The 22,871-nt window shown below is 46.0% G+C and overlaps 1 protein-coding gene across 3 annotated transcripts in view; it reads left to right on the top strand.

Annotated features, from left to right (window-relative positions):
• Positions 1-364: 364 nt before the first annotated feature.
• Positions 365-22,871, top strand: part of Pxn (Peroxidasin) — a 314,522-nt gene continuing 292,015 nt past the window's right edge. For all 3 annotated transcript variants that reach the window (XR_011713564.1, XM_071668549.1, XM_071668548.1), the window contains exon 1: positions 365-897. Coding sequence is in view for 2 of the 3 variants with exons in the window: in XM_071668549.1 (XP_071524650.1) it covers positions 704-897 (194 nt within the window). In the remaining variant the exon portion in view is untranslated. The remainder of the gene's footprint in view (positions 898-22,871) is intronic.

Here is a 22,871-nt window from a genome sequence, read left to right as displayed (position 1 = left end):
GCATCTGTTACGCTGGAAAGGGAGGGGTACAGGGTACAGCCCTACGTGGTTAACTCATGGGCTCAACGGCAAGACCCTTGGTGATGATGGCGTCTTATGTCATCATACGTAAGGGTCGTGCCATCGTGCTCAGGTGTCGTACTTCAAGTTTGCCTCGTCGCACAGATCCGCGTTATTCATTAAAGTGCACTCAGCCGGGCATCATCAGGGATCGAGAAGGATTTATGATATGTAGTCTGACTAGGTCCCAGGAATTAGCGGACATAGCTAGTGCCGAAGGAGACTATTGGGTGTAGCGTAACCGGCTGAGCGAGCGGCTCACGCCGGCAACACTGTCCAGGGCTGGCGAGACGGGAGCCAGTGTGAGCAGAGCGGGCACCGTACGAGGGTTGCCTTCCTCTGCCACAGGCACGTCATACCCGACACGCTGCCACAGCCGACCCTGCTCCTCCCTCACTCTGCCCGCGCACCCCATCCTGCTTTCCATCCGACAAGACACTGGGGAAACTTGTACTGAATGGACTGAAGTTACTCGCGAAATACATCACGTCAATAAATGTATGGGTGATTTACTCAGGATTATTAACGAATTTGGAAAAAAAAAAATATGTGTGCCCTATGATGTCCACGCCTTTCTCTGGAGTTACTGAGTGCTGTGTTATATATTGTTAAAGATTTGTTAGCTCCAGACCTTGTCCGGACGATGTGCGCGCGAGGCAGTGTCCGCGGCGTGTCGCTGAGCGCGATGGCTCTGACGGCGACGCTGCTGGTGCTGTTGGCGGGAGGCGCGGCCGCCGTCAGGTGCCCGCCCAAGTGCCTGTGTTTCCGCACCACCGTCCGCTGCATGTTCCTCGGCCTGAAGAGGATACCCCACGTGCCGCACAAGACCACCATTCTGTAAGTACCGAGTGTGATCTCTTACCTTCCCTACCCGTGCATGTTGACCTCGTCTATGGAGCACTACACTGGCGGGGTATACGTAGAGGAGATAGAGAGAGAGAGAGGCAAGTACTCACTACATCACACTGTACCGTGTGATGTACCACTTGATGCCTTGGACACCAGCGTGCTTTACCTCGCTACAACTGCTGAAGGGAATTTGCTGAGGATGAGTCTACGTTACTGAGGATGAGTCTCTGTTACTGAGGATGAGTCTCCGTTACTGAGGATGAGTCTCTGTTACTGAGGATGAGTCTCTGTTACTGAGGTTGTCTCCGTTACTGAGGATGAGTCTACGTTACTGAGGACGAGTCTCCGTTACTGAGGATGAGTCTCCGTTACTGAGGATGAGTCTCTGTTACTGAGGATGAGTCTCCGTTACTGAGGATGAGTCTACCTTATTGAGGATGAGTCTGTGTTACTGAGGATGAGTTTACCTTTGCCAGTTTGAGCTGGACGGTACTGGACCTTAGGATCTGATCAGATCATATGTAAGATTTAGATCGTACCGTTGTGCTCATTGGTCATGCCGTCGTGCTCAAGGGTCGTGCCATCTTGCTCAAGGGTCGTACCATCTTGCTCAAGGGTCGCACCATCTTGCTCAAGGGTCGTACCATCTTGCTCAAGGGTCGTACCATCTTGCTGAAGGGTCGTACCGTTGTATTCCAAGGGTCGCACCTTTGTACCTCAAGGGGATCATGATACTACAGGACTGCCGCGATCTCCACCAACGGTAATGATGGTGGTCTACCGTGCTGAATTTACGTGATATTTTATTGAGTCTATTATATGACCACGACCCAGACGCTGTGGTACAACCCTGGCTGCTGTGTCACTCGTAAAGCCTGTGATCTCCTGTGCTGAGTGCTGTACATGGGGTGAGGAGGACTCACGCTATGGTAAAATGTGTTCACTTGACAAGATTAGGTCGTTTGATGAAAGTTAAGTCAATAAAGTGCGGCATTACGATCTGTGAGCATGACAGTATGACCCTTAAGGCCACGCCAAGGCCCACGCCATTATACCCGAGAGTTTCGTACCATCGTGCCCAAGGGTCTCGTACTGTATTGCTCCAGGGTTTCGTGCCGTGGTGCTCAGGGGGGTCTCGTACCATCGTGTTCAAGGATCTCGTACCGTAGCGCTCCAGGGTTATACTGTCGTACTCCAGTTGCCACAGACGCCGTTGTACGAGCCTGTATGCTTCACAGTGGTTCCCTGGCTGGCTCTGCCTATATACCTTCCACAGTGAAATGCTTCTGTCTCTGTGGATAGAGATGAATAGATTGAATTTTATGGTATTATTGTCCGGGGTCTTCCTTACCTACCAAGCCAATGGAGAGGTAATTTTTTGTAGCTTAGGGGGACCAGGGCTTCTAAAATTCTCCCATGTGTTAATTATATCTTCCTTCTGCACTCTAGGGTGTGGCTGGTGAGTTTTGTAGGGTTTGGCAGTTGGATCTCGTAGAATGGGGCTCTGGGTCGTGTGGAGTGTGGCAGATGGGTCGTGTAGAGTGTGGCAACTGGGTCGTGTAGAGTGTGGCAGCTGGGTCTTGTAGGGTGTGATGGCTGGGTTTTGTAAGGTGTGGCAGCTGGGTATTGTAGGGTGTGGCAGATGGTCTTGTAAGGTGTGGTAGTTGGGTCTTATAGGGTGTGACGACGGATCTGATAGGATGTGGCATCTGGATTTCATAGAGTGTATCAACTGGGTTTTGTAGGGTGTATCAGCTGGGTCTTGTAGAGTGTATCAGCTGGGTTTTGCAGGGTATATCAGCTGGGTTTTGTAGAGTGTAGCAGCTGGGTTTTGTAGTATGTATCAGCTGGGTTTTGTAGAGTGTAGCAGCTGGGTTTTGTAGTATGTATCAGCTGGGTTTTGTAGAGTGTAGCAGCTGGGTTTTGTAGGGTGTATCAGCTGGGTTTGGTAGGGTGTATCAGCTGGGTTTTGTAGGGTGTATCAGCTGGGTTTGGTAGGGTATATCAGCTGGGTTTTGTAGGATGTATCAGCTGGGTTTGGTCGGATATATCAGCTGGGTTTTGTAGGATGTATCAGCTGGGTTTGGTCGGGTATATCAGCTGGGTTTTGTCGGGTGTATCAGCTGGGTTTGGTAGGGTATATCAGCTGGGTTTTGTCGGGTGTATCAGCTGGGTTTGGTAGGGTATATCAGCTGGGTTTTGTCGGGTGTATCAGCTGGCTTTGGTAGGGTATATCAGCTGGGTTTTGTCGGGTGTATCAGCTGGCTTTGGTAGGGTGTATCAGCTGGGTTTTGTAGGGTGTATCAGCTGGGTTTTCTGTATGTTGTGACGGCTGAATCTTAAAGAGTCTAACCGCATGGTCGTCTGCTTTCTGTGCTTCATAGGGTCTTGGTTACGTTTGACTCCGTAGCGTTCATGTGGAGGAGTTCGGTAAGATTTGCGTGCGGCGTTAGGAAGGGGGCGGAGGTACTTGTTTTTGAAGGGTCTGGGTAATGGTATACCAGGGGATGGATCGGTATCTCGATCTACCAATAAAGATCGCCAGTTTTTGGCCCACGAGTTGCTCGATAATCATTTCTGACTCGCATCATCCGTACACGACTCATGATCATAACGCCCTCGCCCTCTCGTCTCGCACTGATCGTCTTCAGTAAATGTATGGGTTGCTCTAGTGCAGCCATGCAGTGTAGGTGAGCAAGTGACGAGATGAGTGGTATCATGCCGGTGATGGCATCATCTGCATAAATAGGGTGTGGTCTCCAGCTGTCTATTGATTCTTACTTTGTTGCTGATGTCGATTCTCACTAGCAGTTCGGAGGGCCGCAGACCTTGAGGCTGAAGTAAGACAGCTATGGATATATATATATATATATATATATATATATATATATATATATATATATATATATATATATATATATATATAGGCATTTTGTACTTGAGTATGAGGTATCGTACAAGTGTGTAACGTCTGTACGTATTGTATATAAACCGTGAGAGCCGATCACTGAGATCTTCCAGAAGTCACTAAAGATCACTCTATTGAGGGTTGATTTGAGCTGTTAGTGTAATAGATTTATGGAGAAATAGGAACTCTATTGAATCATCGAACCTGGACAAATACCACATCAGAGGAATTCAAAAAAGGCGCGCAAAATCGTAGAGTTAAACACACAAAGATCATCATAGCCCTACTGACTTGTCAGGATGCAAAACTAGCAGGAACTGATATGAGACAGACTCTCCATTCTAGAGCACTAATTTTGGAGACTTGTCGTCGTCCCATGCCAACCTAAGGTCTGGCGAATCTCGTAAAAAGAAGTCATTTTTCACAGCTCGGTCTGGGACCGAATGCTACTGCACCCACAACCACCAGGCTGTTTGAGACCACGGTCCTCATACCTACACACCCTCCACTGTCTGTATGGTCACGTTTGTTCATCGATGTGTCTACCAAGTATACTTGACCAGCCAGTTTTTTTCCCGAGGGTTTGTAGACACTTTTATGAGCTTTGGATAGAGCCCGCCTGATCATAAGAGGCATAGATAGGCTGGGTCATAGATCAAGATATGGAGATACAGAAGCCTTCAAACTTGTCGTTCATTACAGTCAAGGTAAGTGCGTATGGCAATACTGATGGTAGGGGAAATGGTCCACACGTACCTCGCTCCAGATAACGCAGGAGGGTCCGCGGTATGGCAGAGCCACTTAGCAATTCTAACTCACACATTATGTTAAGTGTGTGTCGTGCAACCCTGATGGCGGATGCCCCTGGTGAAGAAGGACCGGCGTAATGATCCTGCCAGTGAAGGGTGCCCTTGTTCGTAGCGTTCTCCATAATTGAGGGAGGAGAGAGTATTAGCCACTTTTGAGGTTTAGCTATCGTTCAAATATGTAGACATTATGTTGAAAGATGTAACACAACAGTAGCTGCAACGCAGGAGAATGGCTGAACTTGTAGACTGGAACAGAAGAGCAGGTCGCACGAGAGTAAGGATGTGTCAGTAACATGAAGCGAGGTAGCCACAGCCAACACAAAGCACCAGAGAGATAATGAAACCTGTCACGGTAGACGATGTAGTGTGTAGGCGAAGTAGCCTATGGTTGCCAAGCACGCAACTCATAATCTGGGATCAGCTTCTTTATCACGAGTGTAGGGACGACCCTCACTATCTCTCCCACGGTGGCAGCCCCCACCACCATGTACCTCATTAAGATACGTGGGTTGTAATTCAGTAGGCGCTTGTGTCTGGCTTTCCCCGCCGTTGCTAGGTTCCCCACAGACCTGCAGGTGTATGTCTCCCACAAAGAGCAACAGGTTCTTCCACGTCTCGGAACAAGGAGAGGGGGTCTCAGGCACATGTTGAAAGGTGAAGACTTGGTGGTTCCCAATATATACGTCGTGGGAATGAATTACCAGATATACAGATTTTTACAGACGTTACACTAATGTAACTGTTGTCGCGGAGGAGGAGTGGGGTGTGTGAAACAACCCAAACACCAAGGCCAGTGGAGTAGGGTCACTTGGCATGCGTAGTCACGCCGGCAGAGTAGGGGATCCAGCCGTTCACCTTCCTCGTCCCGTCCGTCCCCGCCACCCGACCCGCCCCGCCACTCCCACTGATCACTCGCTCTACCGATGTGGTGGTGACGGCGCTGCTCGCACGGAGGGATGGATTATAGACTTGAAAGTAAGCGGTTGACAGGTGCAGCGGGGGGTAATGTGAAGGGGATGGAAAAACACATCTGAAAAGGTTATTGAAAAGAGACAACAAATGTCTAAGGAAAAGGGCTGGAAGGGGAGTAAGTGATTTAAGCGTAATTGGAGAGGATTTACAAGAGTAGAGATGTTAATAGTAGGGTCTGGAATGGCGTAGGAGATAGGATAGTGGTAGAATATGGCTCGGAAGAGTAGAAGGACAGGACATTATAGGGTAACAGAGGCTGGAAGGGTTGTAGGAAAGGCTCCTGGAAGGGTAAAGGAATGGGACATGGAAGAGTAAGAGTGGGTTATGGACAACAGAAGTGTTTGTTTATATAGAAATGAAGTGGTGAGTGGGTATGGAGGTATGCGGAGAGTGACATTGGAAGGGTAGAATGTGTGTGGAAGGTAATAGGAGAAGAGGTCTGGAAGGATGGGAGGTTGTCAAGGAAAGTTTGGAGGAGAAGACATAGAGATGTAGAAGGAAAGGATATGAAAGTATGGTAGGGAAGGGGTCTGGAAGACAAGAAAGAGTCTGGAGGAACAGTAGAAGAGGAGACAGGAAAGATGGAAGGAGAGTCTAGAAAGGTAGTGGAAGAAGGCTGTTATGGAAGAGTAGTAGGGAAATCTGAAATGGAAGTAGGATTGGGTTCTGGAAGGATATTAGGAAAGAATCTGGGAGGGTAGCAGAAAAAACGACCTGGGATGGTGGTTGTAGAGGAATCTTAAAAGAGTTGTAGGACGTGATCTGAGAGGATACTGTGAGAGAGTCTGGGTGGACAGACACAGAATCTTGAAGAACAGTGAGTCTGGAGTGGTAGTAGGTGGGGTAGTACGAAAAATTCTGGAAGTGAGGAAAGGAAGAGTATGGAAAGATCGTAGGGGAAGGATGTGAGAAAATAAGTTACTGGAGAGATATTTTGAAAGGATCTTGGAATTGTAAGAGAAAGTCTGGCTTGGTGGGGGGACATGGGTCTGGAAGGTTCATAAGTAGGGGGAGGATCTGGAGGATAAGGGAGTCAGGTGTGAGGATACGGTCTGGAAAGGTAGCAGAAGAGTCTGATATGATGTGAAGTAGTATATCTGTAGTAAGAGTTGTGGACGAATGGAATGTATTAGTAAAGAATCACTAAAAGTAAAAATTAGTTGAAAGAAGATAGGCGAAGAGATCGCGTCCCACGAGTATAAAATCCCTCCCTTTATGAAGAAACAGGTAATCACACACACACACACACACGCACACACACACACACACACACACACACACGAGTAGTACACACACACATTCTTTGACCCAGAGTCTCATACACGCTTGGATTCACACAGACTTTCTGAGAGAATTCAAACATAAACATGCACAAGCACCGTCGTCTCTCCATGCGTAAAGCCACATGTACCCGTCCGTCTTGCCTTACATGCATGTCTCACACCCTATCCTCTGCCATATGGTGGTGAGGGCGGAGTAGCGTCAAGGACTGGGTCTTGGACACACAGCTCGAGCTTGAGATAGGCCGCTTTGGTGGACTGTGTGGCGTGGGACGGGCGTTCAGAGGCAAGGGAAACCCCGCCATTCATGAGCCAATACATTCACCTGTCGAGCGGCGGGCACGTCATGCGTGGTGGGGAGCTGCACGCTGCCCATGGCAGGGTCAGGCCTCGGCAGCTGCTGGCCAGGAGAGAGAGAGAGAGAGAGAGAGAGAGAGAGAGAGAGAGAGAGAGAGAGAGAGAGAGAGAGAGATCGGGTAAGAGTTATATAAAGAGAATCTTTGTAATCCTGGCGTGGTAGAGAGGTTGACACACTTTCCGTCAGGAGGGGAAATCTGTCTGTTTTTCCCTTCCCCAAGTGACGGTAGGTGGGAGACGAAGAAGAGGATACTCTGGGACGTAAAGGGAGTCAGTTATACGTCACTCGCATCGACTTCATGATAGACGGATTGACGACGAATAGAACATTGATTGGTACATCATCAGTGGATGAAAAAATATCATAATCACGAAGGAATTTGTTGAAAATAGATGAGATCTGGCGTGTGTGTAATTACCTATTTATACCCCACGAGTTATGTACTCGTGGGGTCTCATTTCTTGAACTTCCCTTACTATCACACAACTTGTTAAACTTCTCTATGCCATCCTTTTTCACTGTAGTCACTTCACCCCTCACTCTCATACTCTGAAAACATTGTTCAAAAAAGATGTATAACATCTTTTTTGAACAATGTTCTGGCTGAAGATGTTTGGGTAGCAACGGTGATCATAGCATCATGTGTATGTTTTTTTGTTTGTTTCTTTTTCGCATCTTTTGAGATATGAGATAACGTTCATAGCCCCATGTGTATGTTTTTTTTTTTATGTTTTTTTCACATCTTTTGAGACATGAGATAACATACATATCATAGGAACACCTATTGCAGAACCATTTCTTTAAAGCTTAACACAAAACACCCATTTCTTCCATGTGTAATATATAAATCTCGTAACATAGATATTGTACAAAGGAAAAAAAAAATATCTTCGTGAATTAGTAACTGATTATGTGCATAAGATTTTTTTCCCTCCAGTTAAGACAAAAGTTGTTTGTCTCTTTCTTCTCCCAGACCACCGTGGATGAAGGAAGAAGTCCACATAACTGAATTCAGAAGAAAATGCAACGCATCTGTTTCCCAGTGTAATACGAGGCGTCGTCAACCGTTCTCTAGAGTAATACAGATTTAAAAACTTTCTCTAACATGTGGGGCTATTCTGACGTCACGTCTAATGTTCACTCTTCCACAAGACTTAATCCTGAAACACTGCCTGAGTCGACGATGACTACAACACAAGAGCTTTTTTGCGGCTGCAACACAAGAGTTTGCTCAATGCTGTAACACAAGTGCTTGTTGATGGCTGCATACGAAGAATTTGTTGGTATTTGTAAGGCAACGGTGTGGTGGAAGCCGAAACACCAGTAATTTGATGAAGGCTGAAACACAAAGAAGTTGATGACCATAGCAAGAACTATATACATGGTGGTTGTGGCACAAGTGGTTGGTATTGATTTCTAAAAAAAAATGTTCTAGACTCTGGTGGAATTACGACGTTGAGGCTTGATCTGAAGTCAGTCAGCTGTAACCAGTAATCTGTTGTGAACATTAGAAGACAAAGAATCTTTATCCATCTGCCATGTTATGAAGTTCTGCAAGCACTAAGGTTTAATCAAAGTCAGACATTATACAAGCAACATTTTCTAAAACTCTTCGGCAACTGTGACCGTGGGTGTTGTATTAAGGAAATGTATTAAAACGGAACAGTTAGAAGCTGACTTCATAAATTCCTATCAAATAGTGCAACATCTAAACCGTGCATTGTTGTCAGATGCCACCACAATAATTTTTTTTTTCTTTTGGTGAGTACTCTTCTGTTTGTGCTTATTCACAGTTTGATTTCTGGCAAATGGGAACACAAGGTAGAGCTTCGAATAAGGTTGAAAGTACCGTTTGTCCCAGACTGACAGGCTACAATCAGGTATAAGTCGTCCTGAAGCTGGCTACCACTAATAACATCCTGTGCAACAGAGATAAGTTAAAACTCTTCATAATACAGGACTCTCACAGACATCAGGTGCACCGGAGATGAGGAGGGTACAAGATCCAGGAAGAGATATGTCGGATGAAATATTTCCTGGAGAGAGCATAACAAATCAACCGTGGTAGGCTGGATTCTGCGTGTCTTCAAAACGAGAGGGGGAAAAAATTATGAAAGAATACTTATAATTACTCAGGTTGTCGGTACTAGAGTGCAGATGTGTGCTTACATCATCTGTGAAGATGTTCGATATTGCTGGGTTGAAATATAAATGTGCAAAGAACACTAGCAACCTTCTTGAATCAATATTCAGAACGAATTGGAATCGTAAACTTTCATCTCTGAACTGCATACATTAAGTGCAGACGCGTGGAAAATACTGGGATGCTGTCACTGTGTCAAAAGATGTGGAGGAATCTACTAAGTACCACCAACAAAGAGTGCAGGAAGAAAAGAGAACACAAGATAATAATGTAAACATCTAGGCGCCCGAAAAATTATCACCCCTCAGCCTGTAAATATGAGAAACCTTTTGTACCATCGACAGGGAAAAAAAAGTATTTGTAACTCACTTGATAGATATCTACAACATGTACCTGGTTAGCCAGACAGCAGTAGTTGTTGCTTGGGCTTTTGTGCCGCGGCTTCAAGTAACCCAACTGATTAAAAGAAGTAACAATGCCTCTGACTTGGCCCCCAGACGGAGCTGTGGAGGTCGAGTCGAGCCTCCAGAGTCGACGTAGGGTATAATTTACGTCAGGGGAAGGTGGTCGCTACCCGTATGCTGCTTTTCGACTCTCGTACAGTTTTGGGGTCGATCTCAGATAAACTCGACATGAATTCTCAGGTCTCCTCCAGGGGGAACCTTGACGAAGGCTGGTCTTCTCAGACATTGACTATAGAATAGTTAAGTGTGGGATTTGTAGTAGTGTCGGATTTGTAGTAGTTTAGCAGCACGCCAGTCTTGCCTCCTTAGTGCTTGCTGTCTGTGGTCTGGGTTCGAGTCATGTGGTTCTTCATGAGAATAGTAGGCTCATGTTATTTGTACTGTTTGATTTAGGTTTTATTTCAAGTCTCTTGTCGCTAATTGTTATGATGTATTCTCCCTTGTTATCTTCATTAAAACGCCTTAACTTTTCATATTTGATCAGATAGATTTTAAAACATTTAACCCTGCCAAAAGCTTCTCAAGTTTGGTCACTGAAACTCGGAGAACTAACAGAGAAGGTCCAAAGGAAGCTAACGAAGATGGTGCCAGAATTAAGAGGACGGACTTTATAGTGAGAGGTATAGTGGCTATACATTTGTTTACCATGGAAGAGAAAAGAGTTATGGTCGCTTTGATCACAACCTTTAAGTTTTCAAAACAGTTCGATGATGTCATTATTGAACTGTTTATCCAAAGGTATAAAGATAGAAGAACCGAAGGTCATAACATGGAATTAAGCAAGGAAATTGCTAGAAAAGACGTACAGAAGTATGTATATAGATGGGGTAGTGACTGAATGGAACATAGTGACGAGATTGTGAATGCTGACAGCATACAAAAGTTTGCAAAGTTGGTTGACGGAAGAATATATTCGAGAGATTGGGGTCCCACGAGAGTAGAGCTCCCTCCATATAATGTACAAAAGATGATTGCACACACACTTAGATGGTGATGACTACACAGGCTCTTCATGCTTTTGGCACACCCGAAATAAAGTTGAGTAAGTGCGACACTAATGTTTCAGGATAGCAACGTTGTCATAAGAGATGAATCCGTGGAGGTAACATTACCGAAATAGGGAAAATGAATGAAAAAACATATGACAGATAAAACAATGAATTATTATGATCACGACTTTATCAACTGAAGCAGAAAAGAACGTCATATAAACGCTTGTTTACATGGCTGAGATACTTTTAATCCAGGATGTGTAAAGAGACATCACCCTGAATAACAAGACAATGGAACTATAAATTCCAGGACGTGGAGGAAGACAAGGAAATGAGTATATGAGCCAAGTTCAATAACTCAAGGCGAAGGGCAGACGTAACTCGCTGAGTAAGACTCGCACATATTCACCACCAACCTCGAGCGTCTTGTAAACACGAGAGTGACGTAAGAGGCAGTTCAGGTGACGCAGTAATGACACCTCGGTTGAAAAAACAGGGCTTGACTCGGCCGCCTGATGGTACGCAAGAGTAACCTGAGCAAGAAGCAAAGAGACGAGGGTACAGACGGAGGCCAGGCTGTGTTGTGTGTGTGTGTGTGTGAGAGAGAGAGAGAGAGAGAGAGAGAGAGAGAGAGAGAGAGAGAGAGAGAGAGAGAGAGAGAGAGAGAGAGAGATTCATGGTTCCAGTCTCACTGATGTAAAAGATTAACTGATGAGCATCGCCGGACCTCATCTACCAGAATACGAACCACCGGGACAAAAACGTTGCGCCTAGAATCACCAGACGAAGACCCCGGGAACTAGAATCACCAGACGATGACCACAGTAAACAAGGACGGGATGAGAACCTTGAGGAAATAAAGATCAGCAGACAAGACCTTGGGGATTCAGCGCCAGTGGACCTGAAGGATAAGAAGACACCTCTGCAGAAGAACTCGCTGTCGGGCGCGAGGGAGATCCTTACCGGTGGTCCTACACACGACCAGCCGAGGACGCTACTGGGGAGATCCTCAGCACTGGTCGTCCGCCACAGCCCGAGGGCGCCGGCAATGTGAACCTGTGGTCGATCCGAAGATTCTGAAACCTTGTGGGCGGGTCTCCTCCGATTTTACAGCCTTGTCTGTGGCTGATGTGGGAATGATTTGAAGGGAGAGGAAGGAGAAGGACTGGGGTGTAGGGAGGTTGTTATTGGGGAAGAGGTAGGGACCTGGTGGAGATAAGGGCACTTCTTAGTTACCATATGACTGCCAGTAACCACACCTGACAGTTTTACAATGATAACTCCGAAAATGATGAGCATATCAGGTAATGGTATGTAGTAACAGGCACATGAGTTCTTCAGGACATGATGGAAACCGAGGCGTGGCCTTCAATAATCTTGTATCCTTACTCTAAAGCGGGTAAAATATTTGTAGATTACGGGGGAGTGTCATCCCCTACAGCGCGGTCTGAGATCGAGTTTCCCTTGTGGTCATCCTTCCCATGGGGGGTTAAGGGCAGGAGTGTGGAAAGAGTTACATCCTCATCCCTTAGGACTGTCACATGAACTCTTAGGATATGTCCTTTGCTGTGTGTGTCTCTGGTTCGCGGTCCGACACGTCGCATGGAGCATGCCATAGCTATAAAGACAGACGTTGGATGGGACTCGATTAGAATCGATAAGTATAATGAGAGATGAATATATATTTCTTCGGATGTTCTTGGCTCTGCTCATGGACAGAAGTCCACGCCACAGCTTGGGCTTAATAGAAATAGAAAAAAAGGGGTGAAATAGGAGGAGAAATAAAAAGAATGGAAAGATATTGTAAAGGTTTTGGAGGAAGTGGATAAGCTTCCTTTTAAAGAGAGACGGATGGTAATAGTTAAGACTTTCTTTCTCTTTCTCCTCCCTCCTCTGCAGAGACTTCCTAACAGTTGTAATGACATTACTCAGACGCGACAGTAGTATGCTTGGCTGCCTGCACTGCTTCGTTATGTTGAAGACTGAAAACTATGATAATTCTGGCGGTGTCTGGCGTCTTTTGTGCTCAACACGGCAGTAGCGGGCTGGGAGCCACCACTACTGTACTGAGAGGAGCATCAGTTGAGTCCAGGCCCAGCAGCGTTAGACTAGGATGTAGTAGCACGATTGTATTGAGATTTGGCACATGTGTCCGAAGACAAGAGTACCTGACAAATATTTACGAGTCGATAAATCGAGATCAGACAGGTGACAACAGCCTCCAGGAATGTCCACATGCTAGGCTAAATCGGCCGAAACGTGAGCTCATTTGCAAAGTCGGAGGAGATTCTATTTATGTAAAGCAGCTTGCTCGATACTCCCAACGGGTGACAGAAGTCATTTACAAGGCTGTTGTGCCTTAAGTGTATGGCTGCAGGTAGGAAATATCGCTGATTAGTGGTGTACCTACTGCCATTAGGCTGTTGGAAGGGGGTTATTATGGAGCTAGGCTTCGTTGCGCTGCAAGGTAAGCATAAATCGCTAACTTCCCTTGTCCCACGAGGGACTGGCAAGAATTTGGGTGAACTTAATCATGGTGACACATGGCTTAAGTTTACACTGTGTATTAAGCCCAGTCTACGACTCTTGTGGTGGGGGTATGGGACCTCGGTGACAACTTTACCAAAGCAAACTGTAGACGGAGAAAATTCTTCGTGCGTGTTGCTGTTGTTCATACTCACTCTCACGACCTCTGTCCTGACTTAATGACCACTCTCTTGCCCAGGGCAGAAGTTTATAGTCGAATTATCTCAGTGTGAGTGGGGAAGGTGCAGCAGGCAGGCCTTGATGTCGACTCCTGCACTTGTAATGACCTCATCCCCAATTTAATGCCCATTCCTTCGCCCGAGGCAGTATTTCAGCGTCACTGCATGTCTCCTAGCCAAATTACCCGTTACTGTTAAATAATGTTATTTCGTGTTAAGGTAGTGTTTTCAGTCTTTAGATAGTAACATTGTCCGTATTGATTAACGGAACTTGGTCGTATTTTTCTATCGTGCCTTTTGTGGCATTCATTGTATTTCTCTCACAACTGTACAATTCTTCATTAACTATATATTATCTTTGCCTGTCTGTAAAATTTGTTTTCGTTCACCATGAATTGCTACATATGTTGTATTTCTTACGACTAAAATTTTCTGAGATTTGGAAATTAGAGAGGCACCTCTTCGAAGCAAAACACACACGAGTGAACCTATATTCAGTTTAATGAATATTATATGATAAAATGTCTAGATAGACGATATACGTACGGGTCGTTGGCTCTTAAAGGGAATTTGATACATCGCCTTGCAATCAGCTGGTAAAGAACATTCGGATTTCAAAAGTGTAGTCTAATACAGTTATTTTGTATTTCTTTTTTTAGCTGAAAGTAAATAACATTATTTTTCCGATCTCTGACCAAAGATGTCAGCAAGTTTCTGTCATATATTTGTCATTAAAGTTTGAGTGAAGATTTAGAAAAGATTCAGAAGAGAATGATGGGGAACATGTGAGTGGTTTGTGGGAAGAACACCGACCATATCTCACCATCCTTTGCATCTGGGCAGGAGACTCTGGGTAGGGTGGCTGAAGGGAAGTGCTTGCAGCCAGACCTCTCTCTCGAAGGGGGACCGTCTTCCCTCACACTAACATAACTGCCTTTCTGGCCAAGTCTTAGGTAGTCATCCTGGGCTGTGGGTGGATATATTACACTTCTTCATTCACGGACACAGGGCATGACGTAACTCAGACCTTCACTGTGGACAGAAGTGCACCTCTCTCTCTCTCTCTCTCTCTCTCTCTCTCTCTCTCTCTCTCTCTCTCTCTCTCTCTCTCTCTCTCTCTCTCTGTATCTTTTGTTTGTATGTATATTTGCTCTCCCGTTTAGCATCGATAAGCATACTGTTTGAAGTTTTTCTCATTGCCCAATCCTGAATTATTACTTTTCCGTAAGGTAGCATTGCTGAGTCATCTACAAATTCGAGAACAAGTGGGTCTTTGTCTTCACGACACGTTTGGAACAGGACAACACGACCGAAAAGTACGAGATATTCACGCTAAACTGTCATTCTGCCTTCTGATGAGGTAAAAAAAAAAAGATTTTTATCGTACATTTATGCCTCTTTCACGTCACAACGATGATATATGTAAGACTAAAGCTTGTTAATCCGTGAGCATAAGTACGATATGTGACACAACTACAATTAGCTTCGTAGAAGACCAGAGAGGCTTAGCTTCACAGTACATCTTTACTAGACGAACTAGGTACTCCGTCTTGACCTGGGGTCAATGAAGTTAACATGTCATTCATCTTCGAAAGGAGTAAAAAACGTACCTTCGTGTTAAGGTTGTACCCATCATAATGTGTTCTGTCGGGCGAAGGGACTAAGTTGTGACGTGGGTGATGCCGTTGTTGAATTTATCGCCGCCCAATACTGCCCGTACTGAAACGACGACCTTCACGCTGTTAATCGAACGGACGACGCCGCCACCATCGTGATGGTCTGGCCGTCTGAGTGTGGGGTCGATGGAAGGTAAATATAACGTCCTATCTACTTGTTCAAGGGTGTACTAGACGATATGGTCTAGTGCCCTGGGATATTTTGAGGCGGGAGCGTGCCCGTTGTGGGTGTGTTATCGCCGCCCATCTGCCCGGCTGAAGGCATCGACGCCTCGCACCTGTAATCGAACGGGGACACCGCCTCCATCGTGATGGTCTGGCCTCGTGAGGTGTAGGGGTCGTAGGCGAGGAAAATATACGTTCCATCTAGCTCTGGTCAAGCAGAAGTCTAGATCGATTAGGTCTAGTTGTCTGGGATTTTGAGGCGGCGAGGCGAGGGATTGGTCGTAATTCGAGGGGTGTGGTAGGAGAGCGATAAGGTGAGGGAGATTTAAAGAGAGGTTGATGGTCGGGTTAGAAGTGTGGTTGATTGATGAGGTGAGGTGAGGGGGGAAGTGATCGGTGAGTGGCGTGTCCCTGGCGCAGGGGAGGTTCTATGGGGATTTCAAACCCCGTCAAAACCACAAGGACCGACTGTCTCCCAGCCAGATTTCACCACCATCACCATCCTCCCTTTTACCCCCCCCCCCCCAATACGTACATGTACATGTCTTTTCTTACACAGTACCACTGGTTCAAGAGTCTGTACCGCACCAGGAACTGTGATCAAGTACACATGTATGCTTTCTGTTATATTGGGTCCCGAACGGCTGGCGTAGTGGTCCTGATGATGACCATGAAGACGTCTGTCGCCCCTACAACGACGAACGAGAATCCACTCACGCCTCTCGCATTCAACACCGACAGATGCGTATTTCCTAATGACTTTCTATGTATCCCTAATCCTCTTATCTCATCCTGAGCACGGCTGAATATTCTGATCCAGTTCTATTGTGGCTCTATTCCTCGTATATTCCCTTTGATTTCTACTTCCGCATCCATGTGGTTGGGTGTGGGGAAAACTACTTTCTCAGGTGCCGAGTGAGAGTTAGTGTGTCTCTCCTGCGTAATGGTATTTCTTGACCAACTGGTTCGCTGTGGCAAATAGTGTTAGGGATGTTTATGGCTGCCCGATTTCCTACAGAACCTTTTTTCCACCCTCCTTTTTTTTTTTATTGTTTTGCTCACACAATCCTTTTGACATTTTCTTCATTCTCAGCAGCCACGCCACTCCTTCAAGACCAAAGCCGCACATCCACACTGTTGCTGCCCTATACCACCACACCTTTATGTGCCTACACCTCCCCCACACTGATGCTGGGCTACACTGCCACTTTTAACAGTGATACACTCTTCGTGACACCATTCCCTTACATACCCTCATCACTGCACGGTCCATGAACACTACCACACAACTACCATCATACACCTTCGCACGCCCAGTACCACACACTACCCTTACACTACCTCACCCCAATACCACACCAAACTCAACACTACCACAGTCCTGGACATCCACACTGCAACAATGGCTGTGCAAGAACACTTAGATCCTTTAAGATGTTTCCCATTTACGCTTGTTTGTGGGCGGTGCTATAAAGACTGCTACCCATTATAGTCAAGTACAACAGTTATATTCTATCTAGCTCAGACGTCTGGCGCTGTTGTCTCTACCCCAGCAGTGTACTTTCTCTGTCTGGCTGCTCCTAGCAGGCCCACGGAGGGTGATGATCTGATCCATTCCCTAAACCTGTCGCACTGTGGGCCTTCCCTCGGCACCCCTGGCACCCCTGGCTCGCAGCATCTATCTCGTCCACACCCCACCGTTGCATGGCTTCAAACACCGCTGTTCTATCTACCTCGTCCACACCCTGCTGTCGCATGTCTCGTTCACACGCCGTTGTCGCCCCTCTCTCGTCCACACCCCGTTGTCGCATATGTCTCGTCCACACCCCGTTGTCGCATATGTCTCGTCCACACCCTACAGTCTCATCTTTCTCGTCCACACCCTGCTGTCGCATCTGTCTCGTCCACTCCCCACTGCCGCGTCTCTTTCGGCCACACCCCGCCGTCGCATCCGTCTCGTCCTTAACCCACTGTTGTATGTTTTCAACCCGCAGTGTCGCATCTGTGTCGACTACACCCTATTGCCGTATTAGTCTCTTCCACACTCCCCTACCGCCGCATGCCTTCAGACACCATTGTTGCCACTGAATCTTACATTCGCTAACCCTCCTCGTGCCCTGTTTTGTTAGTCCTTTCATTTGGGTCGGTTTTAAATCTCTCTCGCTCCCTCTCAAGCCATTCTCTCCTCAGGACCATCTTCCACCAGGTTTACCCTAGGACCATCTCCCACCAGGTTTACCCCAGGGCCAATCTCTCGTCACCTGTGATCTTCCCGTCCCACCTCTCCTGTGCCTCGGCCACCCAACCGAGATGCACTATCCCACCTCCGTTCTCGTGGCTGCTAAGTGACTCTTCATTAAACCTCTGCTATATATGGCTGTCCTCATTGCTCAGGTATCAGCAGGACGGGCCGCTGTGCTGTGCTGGTTGCATTGTTCCCCTTGAGAAAAAGCGTTGCTCTTGGTCACACGAGCGCCCACATGCATTTACATAAGAAGGTCCGAGACACAATGGTGAGGAGCGGGTAGGGGCTGCACGCGCCCGCCCTCCACGCAACCTGCAAGCTATTGTCGTGTCTCCTCCTCCCCACGCACACCACCTCACCCCACCTCTGCCTCTACCTTACCTCACGACTTTGTTCTTTCTACTTTATATTTCTCCTCTACCAGTGCTCTGATCCTTCCTTTTATTATCCTTTTAGTTTTATTAATACTTTATTTATTTCACCTTAATCTATATTCCCTCTTTTTGCTTCTCTTTGATGTACTTTTCATTCATTTCTTTCTTCGCCACATTAGGGCGCTTTTAAACCTGTCTGTTTTTCTTTCACTAGTGTCAGTATTATGTCTTGCTGTAACGTGCTTGACGCTTCCTGCACCTTACCTGTTTTCATGAGTATCCATTTAACTGCATACGTCATTCGGGCTCACATTTAGGGAATGTCTCTAACGCAAGAGTTGATTGTCATAGCAAATACTGCCATATTATATCCTGGATTTGACTAAATACGATTGTGAATTAGTAATTACTTATATTTACATTATGGAGAGAGAGAGAGAGAGAGAGAGAGAGAGAGAGAGAGAGAGAGAGAGAGAGAGAGAGAGAGAGAGAGAGAGAGAGTCTACACCCGTAGGGGCTCCATCTCTTGACCTTTCTTTACCTATAACAGGATTCTGCTGTCTGGCAGGTCTAGCGCGTAGTGCTTACAACAGAAAACATAAGCAAACATAGTCTCGTATTATGGTTAAGGTGGAGGGAGCGGGTGTTTGAGACCGAATCTCAGCGAACCAGGTGTCTCTGTGGCAGAAGAGACAGCAGCATGAACCAGGAAGGAGAACTTGACAGCCACTGTACTTCTTGGCTCTGCACCGTGGCCACTTATCCTCCCTCCGATGTCCAGGCGGGAGTACCTCCCTACCACTTCCGACCTCTGATTGTGTGTGTGTGTGTGTGTGTGTGTGTGTGTGTGTGTGACTGCTATTTGTGTGTTATAGGGAAAGAGTTTTACACCCGTGTTGCCCCGTGTCTTAACCTTACACGTACACCACACCTTAATTTCATAAAAAAAACACTTATCCTCACCACAGCTTACGCCAGGTACCCACCCATCAATCACCCAGCTCCAAAGGAGCGGATGAACAGCTGGGTTAACTGTGAGCCTGCCACCCTATCCAGGACTTGAACCCAGGACCTGTTAGATTGCAGTGCTAATCAGTGCGCACCGCGGAGGCTCGTTGGTTCGGGTATGTATTTGTATCTATATGTAAATATGAGCCTTATAGAGGCTAGTAGTGATAAAGTCATGCTCTCATATAAGGACAACAGCTGATGGACTGTGGACAAGTGCGCAGGTCACGTCCGCCGCCTCTCGGTTGGGTTCAGACTAGAGATCTGAGTTTGGATTAAGACGTAGTATAGACTTTCCCCCTTGTGCTTTACTTTTGACAATTTTTTGGGTCTGTCTTTGATACGAGTGGCCCCCTCCCAAGACAGGGAATCGGAGTGTGAGTAAGCGATGAGGAGTCTTGTGAGTCGACAGACTGTACAAGCGACTTTGTTTTGAGTATAATTGGTCACGCGTGACTAAGGCGAGGAGTATGACTGGATTTGCTGTATATGGAGGTGTTACACCAACGGCAGAGCAGGGAGTGATCTGTAATTGGAGGTTGTATATTTCATCGGCACAACAGGGAACGAACTGTATTTGGAGGTGGTACTCTTGCGACGTAAGCGGAAAGGATGACACCCTTAAGAGAGGCATTGGTTTGTAGGAGCACAGGAGGTTACGTCTCGCGTAGACTTACGCTATGTGTAGCTGGAGGACCTACAATGACTTAGGTTAGGTGAAGTCAGTTTGGTCCATTGGAGACAGCTTCCCTTATTTGTGTGTGACTTCGATTAATTAGCAGCTTTGTCTTATCAAGGAGTAATATAAAGGAGTTCTATGTCGTCGGATATCTTTCTTTTTGAGTGAATTTAATACGGTGCAACGTTATTCATCTGTGAATACTGCATTTGTGTGGTATATACAGGGATATAGACCCGCCGGAACAGTGTTGATGATTGATGACTGAAGACGCCATGTTGGAATGTATTTCCTAATGAATGTATTTTGCCTGTCTCTGTACTGGGCCTCCCATCCTGGGTAATGAGAGAGAGTCTGGCCGTTGGCCTCGGTCCCCCCATACCTTCTTAACTCTGACAAATAAGCAATTACCCATGACGGATGGCCGCGGTACCACTGCACCCTCCACATTCATCCTCTCTATCTCACTCCCCTTACGGTAGTATCTCCAACCCACTACCCACCCATCCTTCACATTCTACTTTACCCTTATCCTTCCTATCCTCTCCTGCCCTCATCTCTCCCATCCTGTCCCACCCTCATGCATCCTATCCTGTCCTACCTTCATGCCTCCTATTCTGTCCCACCCTCATGCCTCCTATCCTACCCTGCTCTCATTCTTTCCATCCTGACCCATCCTCATCCCTCCTGTCCTATCCTGCCGTCATCCCTCCTGTCCTATCCTGCCCTCATCTCTCCCATCCTGATGTCCCCCTACTCATCATCCATCCTACCACTGCTCTCCCCTCATCTCAGGCTGTCCGTGCTGTCCGTGTGCTGGCGTCCTTGTCCCCCACGGACCTCCTCCTGCCCACGTACAGCACGTTTGCGTTAACCTCGGTTGCCGTACCTCCCGCTCAGCAGCTGTGGTTCTTATTTCATCTGGCAACACTGGTTTTTGCTCTTGTCTTTTTCTGCAGCTCACTCGTTATGCACTCCGCTGCCACAGTCTCAAACGTTTTACTTTCATGACTGTACTCCAGATGTAGCTTCGTTGAGGTTATATATATATATATATATATATATATATATATATATATATATATATATATATATATATATATATATATATATATATATATATTCCCTCTAAGGCTCAGCCCTCTGTTTTTAACGCTACCTCGCTAACGCTGGAAATGACGAATATGTATGAATATAGTCGGTTTTCAGTTCTTGTGTCCTTTTGTGTTGCTCCCGAATTATGTTTCTCTCTCTCTCTCTCTCTCTCTCTCTCTCTCTCTCTCTCTCTCTCTCTCTCTCTCTCTCTCTCTCTCTCTCTCTCTCTCTCTCTCTCTCTCTCTAGTGTTCTTCCTCCGTTTTCTTTTAACCTCATTCTTTTTTGTTTTCTTATTCCAGCTTTGCTCTATTCCTCGCCCCCTCCACCCCAACCTTGCCATTCCCAGGTGCTCCTCATAAAAATCCTAACCACTTCAGGACGTCAAGGACCTACTTCCTCTTTCCTACCCCCTTCGTACAGGGCTCTAGGGACCCGTTCTTCTTCGTCAGCACCTCCGTCTGCGTGCCTGGAGGTCGCTGCCCTTTTGCCTTTTCACCCCGCCGTTCCCTGGGATTCAGGTTTTGCGATAGAAATTGATATTTTCCTCTTTTCATTATATCTTTTTTTCTTTCTATTTCTTGTTTAAGAGGTAATCTGTAGCCGAACGGCAGTTACCAAGAACCTCAAATGAAATTTTTTTCCCCCCATTCTTACAAGTACAATGAGCCAATCTGTGCGAACATTTTGCGATAACGAAGTCATAAAATGTATGAGAAAAACTTGGCATATCACCTCATGTATCATTCATGCCCAAAAATGATCCATAGAAAACGAGTGAAAGACCGTTGCAAGAAACCCACTTTCTTTGAACACTGGCAGTTGATGCTGCTTCCTTCGAATTTAGCAGCTTCTGTAGTCTTCAGCCGTAGTGATCATGCTATACAAACGATGCTAGAGATGATATACCAGCGCTAGGCAACAACGGATGTTCGTCAACCATTTCTGTTAACGTTCTCAAAGCCTTTGATACACTGTTTTAATCTCCCTCATAAACTCCATCTCTAGTCAGTTTTACAACTTTATTAAACCTTACGTAAATGACATTCCAATTTGTAGACTCAGGAGGTGGTGTGTTAGGAACACAGTTCCTTCGATATAAGCAGCGCTTTACGGCTCGCCTTTTATTTCTCACTTTTATAAGTGATGCGCTCCAAGTATTCGTACATTTTTAGAGCTGTATTATTTGCTAATGACACAGCACTTGTATTCTCAAGCGAGAATCACATTATGCTCAGTGACAAGATTAATTGTGAGTTGAGGAGTTGCATGACTGGATCATTGTTAACAGACTTACACTTGATCAAGACAAAATCTTTTATGTGGTGTTAGTCGGCAGGACTTCACATTACCCGGGCGAGAGAATTGATTCAGTCTAAATCCAATAAGAAAAAAAAAGTTTTTTTTTATTTGACTTCGTCTTTTCCCGTTAACGTCAAGACCATCTCAGAAAAATGTGTTCAAGTCATTGGAAACTTTATCAGGCGTCCGCTGTTGTCTGTAAGAATCTTCAAGAATATATTATTTCTTTTATTTCGGAGACTCCGGTCACGGAGGTCAGCCTTCAAATGGAATATATAATAAATGGGAGCATAAAGATATAAAGCAGAGTGAGAAAAGAGGAAAAGATAATCTTAAGAATTTCGTAGGAAGTGGAGGGAAATCTGTCTTTTAAAAGAGTCAGCAGGTCTTAGCAGTTAGGGAAGACATCAAGGTACCGTAAAGAGTTCCAAAAAGCTGAGGTGTAAGAAAATAAACAAAAACCCAGACGTCACATCGCCACACCCTCCTCACACTAACGTCGTATAGCTTTTTTTGTCTTAAGTGGCCAGGAATTTTATCAAGAGCACTTGGGACTGGAGAAGGGTGGAAGGTAAGGGAAGGCTACGGAGATTTAGGGCTAAGGTGGCGCGAAGGGAGATAAGAGGACCGAGTGCAAACACCTGTGTGTGGGAAGTTGGTTACAAGATGGGCTAGAAGGAAAGGAAGACTGGAATCAACTGACGTATCATTATTTTTTTTTTTTTTAACTGATGGAGAAGATAGCAGAACAGAAGAAGCAGAGGGTATTCCAGCGGGAGACAACTGAGC

Source organism: Panulirus ornatus, chromosome 13 (assembly GCF_036320965.1).
Source record: "Panulirus ornatus isolate Po-2019 chromosome 13, ASM3632096v1, whole genome shotgun sequence".
Classification (NCBI taxonomy): domain Eukaryota; kingdom Metazoa; phylum Arthropoda; class Malacostraca; order Decapoda; family Palinuridae; genus Panulirus; species Panulirus ornatus.
This window is presented reverse-complemented; position numbering and strand designations above follow the sequence as displayed.